At 43.4% G+C, this 7,863-nt stretch overlaps 1 protein-coding gene across 2 annotated transcripts in view; it reads right to left on the bottom strand.

Annotated features, from left to right (window-relative positions):
* Positions 1-7,863, bottom strand: part of Senp5 (SUMO specific peptidase 5) — a 36,098-nt gene that overhangs the window by 13,559 nt on the left and 14,676 nt on the right. For both annotated transcript variants that reach the window (XM_057763475.1, XM_057763474.1), the window contains 4 exons: positions 4,664-4,769; positions 4,401-4,539; positions 4,170-4,217; positions 441-518 (listed from right to left, as the gene is read on the bottom strand). In XM_057763475.1, the coding sequence (XP_057619458.1) occupies positions 441-518; positions 4,170-4,217; positions 4,401-4,539; positions 4,664-4,769 (371 nt within the window). The remainder of the gene's footprint in view (positions 1-440; positions 519-4,169; positions 4,218-4,400; positions 4,540-4,663; positions 4,770-7,863) is intronic.

Below are 7,863 nucleotides of genomic sequence, written 5' to 3'. Positions count from 1 at the left end.
TGTCACCAACACTGGGAGGCCAACCCAGGAAGACGACGCGCTGAAGACCAGCTGAACTACATAAACCACGGCTAGGGCTGCGGCTCAGGGACAAGAGTGCTTCCCTGGCTTCCAACCCTCGTGCCGCCACCATAAACACTCTGACGGCGTCACTGAAGGCACGTCAGCTATTTTAGCCTTTTATTCTAACACTCAGCAGTGTTTTCTCAATGCCGGCCCAGCAGGCTAACAGTAATGCTGCAGTCGTGAACACCCAGACTGCAGCTCCTTCCTTACAGCACATTCAGATCCACACTCAAGAGTCTTATTCGTCAGACATTAAGATAAAACACAGTAAACAGTCACATGAGGGTTCTACTAACACCATAATGTCATTCCAGTTCTGATCCTCCCCCAAGAATCGCTCATCTACTTCAAATTCAGTATAAAGGAAGCAATACCTTTTTAGTCCATCTCTTAACTCCATTATAGCCTTTGGTTACCAGCTGTCTGTGGAAAAAGCTGTTGAAGAAATGGACCTAGAACAGCAAACACAATCAACCAGGTTACATTAGACCACTCCCAGATTCAACTTCACGAGAAAACAGAAATTTAAGAATTTGGAAACATAAAATAAACAAAAGATAAATGAAAGATTTTTCTTTTTTAATTTGAACATAGGATTTCTCTGTGTAGCTCTGGCTCTCTGGGAACTCACTCTGTAGAGCAGGCTGGCCTGGGACTCAGAGGTCCGCCTGCCTCTGTTCCATCCCTGTCCCTTCTCCTCTCCCCCAATGCTGGGGTTAAAGGTGTGGGCCACCATACCCGGCCTCTTCTTTTTCTTTTTTTCTTTTTTATTAAACATCTAGGCCTGATCAGGTATGGATGAACGCCTTTAATCCTACACTCAGGAGGTACAGTAGGTGGATCTCTGTGAGTTGGAGTCCAACCTGATCTTCATAGTGACATACAGGCCACGCAAGGCTACATAGAGACCCTGTCTCAAAAACAAAAGAGAAGAAAAATCAAGGCCTAGCTTGAATTGGAAGAGTCCTTGCCTCAGAGGCACACAACCCTGAATTTGATCTCTAGGACCACGAAAACTGGGTATGGCAGCACACACTCGTAATCTTAACATTTAGAAGGTAGAGACAGGACGATCAGAAGTTCAAAACCATCCTTAGCTATAGCAGAGTTTGAGGTCAGTCCAAGTTACATGAGATTCTCTCTCAAAGTACAGAAATAAGGAAGGAAAGGAGGCAGGAAGGATGAAGGAAGGAGGAAGGTAGGTCAAGAGGAAGAAAATATATTACACAGTAAACAGAAGAGTCTATTCCAAATTTTCATTAACATTATTATTAGCATCCCATTAAATCCCAGCACTCGGGAGGCAGAGGCAGAAAGATCTCAATGAGTTCAAGGCCAGCCTGGTCTATAGAGCAAGTTCCAGGATAGCCAGGGCTACACAGAGAGACCCTGTTCAAAAAATAAATAAATAAACAAGCAAAAGGAAGTAATGATTACTTTAAACTCCAGCGTGGGAATTACGAAATTACCCAATCTGAAGTGTAAGGATTTGGAGATTCCTCTCCAGTAACTATGAACTTTCCTTTCTCTTTTCCTTTCCTTTTTTTCTTTTAGGGTTTTCCTTCCTTCCTTCCTTCCTTCCTTCCTTCCTTCCTTCCTTCCTTCCTTCCTTCCTTCCTTCCTTCCTCCCTCCCTCCCTCCCTCCCTCCCTCCCTCCCTCCCTCCCTCCCTCCTTCTTTCCTTCCTTCCTCTTTTTGGTTTTTCGAGACAGGGTTCTCTGTGTAACAGCCTGGAACTCGATCTGTAGACCAGGCTGGCCTCTAACTCACAGAGATCCACCTTCTGCCTCCAAGGACTGGGCTTAAAGGCATGCACAGTCATTTCTGTCTACAAGATTACCTTGGCCAAATGAAACAGCAGGTTTTCGTGCTAAGCTTAGCTGTTTTACAGTGGTTTCTGCTCATTTGGGGACGCTCGCACTTATTACAGTTGTTGCCCTTCACTCGGTGCTGTAGACTGAACGCAGGCTCTGTGTCTACCGATCACTGAGCCGGAGCTCTAGTCCCCGCTAACTTTAACTCTCTTTCTAGGATAGAACTGTCCACCCCCTGGGTGCTTGTGACTCTCAGGGTGTGGTCACCAGACCAGAATAATCACATCACCTGGGAATGTGAAAATCAAAATTCTTAGGACCACCTAAGACCTAGTAAAGCTGGAACTCCAGGGTAGGTCACAGCAGCCTGCTTTCAAATGCCTTCAGGTTAAGTCAAAAGCAAATTCTTTTAATGCAACCTGGGCATAGTGGCTCTTCTCTTTACTCCTAGGACTGGAGAAGATGAAGCAGGAAGATCCCAAGTCCAACACTAATCTGGGGCACACAGTGAACACTGTCTAAAAAAAAAAAAGCTAAGAGGCATAGGAGGCAGAAGCAAGTGGATCTCTGAGTCTGAGGCAAGCCTGGTCTACATAGTGAGCTCTGTCTCAAAATAAGAAACAAATAAAAAAGAATTGGGTGCATCAGGACCCCAGCATTTCAGCAGCGGCAGAAAAAATGGCCTTAGGTTCAATGCCAATTGACCTATAATAGTGAGTTCCAGACCAGCCAAAGATTTAATAGCAAGACCGTCACAAAAATCCAAACCAAGTGCTAATATCATTCCCGCCAACATGATGAACGTTCCTAAGACCCACCAGACATTCTGCAAGAAATGTGGCAAGCACCAACCCCACATAGTGACCCACAGTACAAGGGCAGGAAAAGTGGCATTATGATAGGAAACAGAGGCTGTGGTGGGCAGACTACGCTTGTTTTCCACAAAAAGGCTAAAACTACAAAGAAGACTATGCTGAGACTGGAGTGTGCTAGCTGACTGCAATCAAGAGGATGCTGGCTAGTAAGAGATGCAAACAGTTTTAACTGGAGGGCAATAAGAAGAGGAAGGGCCAAGTGGTTCAGTTCTAAGCTGATCTTGTTATGAAGATGACAAAATCATGAGCTTTAAGAGAAAAAAAAAAATCCAAAACAAAGAACCATTCTGCTGGTATTAGATTTTATTTTTAATAGATTAATTTATTAAGAACTATTTATTTTATTTATTTATTTTGGGGGGCAGAATTTGTCTGTATATCTCTGGCTATGCTGGGACTCAGACAAGATCCCTCTGCCTCTGGTACTCAGAAGTCAGAAGAGGGCACCAGATCTCCTGAACCTGGAACTGTAGTCAGTTGTAAGCCACTATGTGGGTGCTAGGAATTAAACCCAAGTTCCTTGGAAAAGAAAAGTGCACTTAACCATCTCTCTAGCCCCAAGATCAAGTTTTATTTAAAATCTATAACTCCTGTTGAAGATATCTTAAAAAAAAAAAAAAAAGTAGTAGTAAGCTCCATTTTAGGTGCAAATAAACACACACAACCAAATAAGAAAGAAAATATGAACACTGATTTTTTTTTCTTTCTTTTTCTTTTTTTTTTTTTTTTTTTTGGTTTTTTGAGACAGGGTTTCTCTGTGGTTTTGGAGCCTGTCCTGGAACTAGCTCTTGTAGACCAGGCTGGTCTCGAACTCACAGAGATCCGCCTGCCTCTGCCTCCCGAGTGCTGGGATTTAAGGCGTGCGCCACGGCCCAAAAGGACACTGATTTTTTTTCTTAAGCAAAAAATTTTTCTCTCGGGGCTGGAGAGATGGCTCAGTGGTTAAGAGCATTGCCTGCTCTTCCAAAGGTCCTGAGTTCAATTCCCAGCAACCACATGGTGGCTCACAACCATCTGTAATGAGGTCTGGCGCCCTCTTCTGGCCTTCAGGCATACACACAGACAGAATATTGTATACATAATAAATAAATAAATAAATATTTTTTAAAAAAAATTTTTTTCTCTCTCTCTTTCTCCCTTCCACCCTCCCTCTCCTGAAACAAGGTCTTATGTAGTCCACAGTGGCCTCAAGTGTGCTATGAACCCAAGCATGATTTTGAACTTCTGACCCTCCTGCCTCTACCTCCCAAAGTGCTGGGATAAAAGGTGGTGTATAACTGCACGCAGATTAAGCAAAAATGATGATCGAAAATATGGCAAAGTCTAAAATGCAGAGTCAAGATATAATCCAACCCATTTAATCTAAAGAATACAGATAATTACATACTGTTTAAAAGCAAAAAAAAGGAACTTACTTTGTCTGGGACTGCATCCATTATCAGCTCACCATACATATTAATGACCTGTAAAATTGAAACCCGCTGATTAGTCCTGTAAGTTCTGACCGTCCTGCGTTGATAGTAGAGAAGGTAGTAAAACCTGAGTCAGATCGTTTTTAAAGAAAAATGGAAAGCCAACCCAAAAGGTATGTTTTACTGGCCAATATCTTGTGCAAGTTTCTACCCCGAAAACTACAATGCACTAACCTGGTCATTCAACCAATTCTGACCATCCAGGGTTGCCAGGTCATCCATGTCTAGCATGTGCTTATTGTAGAAGATGCGGAAGTTGCCCTTTTGATGTCTGGCCCGGTAGTTTGTTATTTCTCTATTGATAAATGGTTTTCTAAAACAGATTTTGAAAAAAAAGGTTAAATGCATTTTTTCAACGTATAATTATTTCTTTTCTCTTAAGGGAAAAGTCATTTTTGGCAGTAACTACGGGCTTAACTTTTACATCACTGACATACCTATTAGAAAAGTCTTCATTAAAGACATCTTTTAATCTCCCAAGGACATCTTTTTCACTGAGTGGAACCAAACTTCCATACTTTTTCATAACCTCATCTAGGAATCCTTACATAAAGGAAAAAGAAAAACATGGGAAATTTTCAGCAAAGGTGTTTTCATAGCATGTAACACATCCATTAGAGCACACAACAAAAACACAGTAACGCCATTTAAAACAAAAGGCTAGAGTTAGGCCCTTCGCCATTGCAACTCACAAAGAAATGCTCAAACTGCCACTTCACACTGGGTTTTCAAGGTTTCAGCTGATTTTAACCCAAAGCTGTGCAAACAGTTTGGTGGGTGGTTTTCTTTTTTTGAAGCCAGGGTCCATCCATACAGAACAGAGGTTGGGTCTAAACCTCATCAGCCTCCTTACATGCTATGGGCACAGGTGTGTGCCACCATGTCCAGCTCATACTGTATTTTTAAACTCCTGACATACTTAAGAGGGCTTGTCAAGACTAAAGAGAGACATTTCCATAGTGTGATCTTGAAACCTGTGGTTCAGCTAGTGGAAAGGCTGAGCCAATGACCGACCACTGGGACACAGGAATTCTGGGTAGCCAGGTGTGGCTTGAATAAGAATGACAGGCTCCAGGAGGTACGGCCTTGTTGGAGGAAGTGTGTCACTGGGGGTGGGTTTTGAGGTTTCAAATGCTCATGTCAAGCAGTGCCTCACTGCCTACAGATCAGATGTACAACTGTCACCTACTTCTCCAGTACCATGTCTCCTGTGTGCTGCCAAGCTCCCCACCATAACAAACTAAATCTCTAGAATGTAAGTAAGCCCCTATTAAATGCTTTCTTTTATAAGTTACCTTGGCCATGGTCTCACTTCACAGCAATAGAACAGTGACTAAGACACCAGGGTAGCATAACAAAATGTTATCTCTTAGACAGGACTGGGAACAGAGGGAAGAGGATGAGAACAAATCATCGGGTTAATATGCCTAGGGAACCCTAGTAGTTAATTTCTTTAAAAACAAAAACAGCCGGGCGGTGGTGGCGCACGCCTTTAATCCCAGCACTCGGGAGGCAGAGGCAGGCGGATCTCTGTGAGTTCGAGACCAGCCTGGTCTACAAGAGCTAGTTCCAGGACAGGCTCCAAAGCCACAGAGAAACCCTGTCTCGAAAAACCAAAAAAAAAAAAAAAAAAAAAAAAAAAACAAAAACAAACAACAGAAATGAAAAAAAAAAAAAACCTTTAAAATCGGTTAAGACCATCATCCCTGCCGGGCGGTGGTGACTCACACCTTTAATCCCAGCACTCGGGAGGCAGAGGCAGGCGGATCTCTGTGAGTTCGAGACCAGCCTGGTCTACAAGAGCTAGTTCCAGGACAGGCTCCAAAACCACAGAGAAACCCTGTCTCGAAAAACCAAAAAAAAAAAAAAAAAAAAAAAAGACCATCATCCCTGTATTATTTAAATTCGGTCATTGTTAATACAGCACAGAATCAGTCTCGGTGGTACATGCCTACACATGCCTGCAATCCCATCATTGAGACAGCAACAGTAGGAGGACCATAGCAAGTCTGAGGGCAGCTCCATCCACACAGCAGAGCAAACCTACTACTCACAAGGCTTGAATAGCCCCGTGAGGGGAGGGAAGCTTGACTGGGTAACTGAGCAAGGCCTTTCCCTCTGTGGCCTAGGCTGGCTGGTCTAAGACCTCCCAACTCAACTTCCAGCAGCAGCTGGGATTATAGACCAGGCCAGGCTCTAGAGAGACCTGGTTTAAAACAGGGATTTTTAAAAAACAATTTTTATTATTTAATTAGCTGTGGTATAAAAGTTTTTCCAACAGAGCTACATCTACAACCAAGGAAACAATTTCAAAAGGGATTTCATCCAGATTATAAGGCCGTCTGCCGTCAACTGATGTATATATTAATTTAATGGTTTCAATCACGGCCACTGAGCAAATCTCCAGTAAAAAAAAAAAAACCAACATTGCTTGTAAACAGCTTACAAAGAAGCTGAGGAAGGCTCAGGGGCTCACAAAGGGATGTGCTGATAAGGAAGAGCCATGGCCTGCCAGGCTGACAGCTGAACTGGACTATGATGGGAAAACCGTAACCAGTTCCTTCTGTGGCTCCAAACCATGGTTTCTGCTAGGCTGTCAATTCAAAATGGAAAGGACTCTGCTGCACAGAGAAAGATGAAGACCCTGTATTTCCTCCTGTTCAGCTCCCACCAGAGTGGCTCCCAACTTTCTGGGAATCCCAACTCAGGGCCCCAGACATGCTGGACAAACCACAGAATGCACCTCAGCCCTTTATTCTTTTATTCCATTCGTTCATTCGCTCTGTGTGTGTGTGTGTGTGTGTACAGTAAGGCACACCTGCCAAAAGCACACAAACAGAGGTCAAAGGACAGCACGTGGGAGATGGTTCTCAGGTCCTTAGGCCTGGCAGCAAGTGCCTTTACCCTTTACCCACTGAGCCATCTTCCCAGCCCAGCCCTAGGTTTTTTAAATCATTACCTCTGATTCTTCACCCAAGTCTGTTGGAGGTTCTAAGAATAAAGCACATAACATTTTTAAATTTTTTGTTTTTATTATGTATAAAGGTGTTTTTTCTGCTTATGTCTGTGTACTACATGTGTGCCTAATGCCTAAGGAGGCCAGAACAGGGTGTCAGATCCCCTGGAACTGGAATTACAGATGGTTGTGAGCTGTCATTTTGGGTCTCTGCCTAAGCCAGGTCTGTTAATCATAGAGCTATTTCTCCAGCCCCAAGAGTATTTATGTCTGCTATTTTCCCAGCCTTTGTATTTTAATAGCTATCTTGTTTCTACACAGGGGTCTTAGTCTACATGAAAGAATGGAGAAATAAGGAAACCTTAATATTTTGAAAGATTGCATCTAATAGGTAGAGAGTACGAACTCCACAAAGCTGTCCTGACCTTCACAGGAACACTGAGGAAGAGTGGGTCAAAGGGTGGGAAGAAGAGCTGTGACATGCTGTCTTCTGGACACATCACGACCATTGCACCCGTGAGCTCACGGCAGCTATGGTCACCAGCACAAGATCAGCCAACAAAATCAGTCAACATCCCAACAGTATTGTCCAGTTAGGACTGAGTGGGGACGGATGGAAGGAACAAGGAGGGAAAAGAGGGATGTGTTGGGGGTGTCAGGGAGAGAAAGTTGGGGTTGCAT

The sequence above is a fragment of the Chionomys nivalis genome, chromosome 3 (genome assembly GCF_950005125.1).
Source record: "Chionomys nivalis chromosome 3, mChiNiv1.1, whole genome shotgun sequence".
Taxonomy (NCBI): Eukaryota; Metazoa; Chordata; class Mammalia; order Rodentia; family Cricetidae; genus Chionomys; species Chionomys nivalis.
Note: the sequence above shows the minus strand (reverse complement) of the source record. Positions and strands in the feature narration are given on the sequence as shown.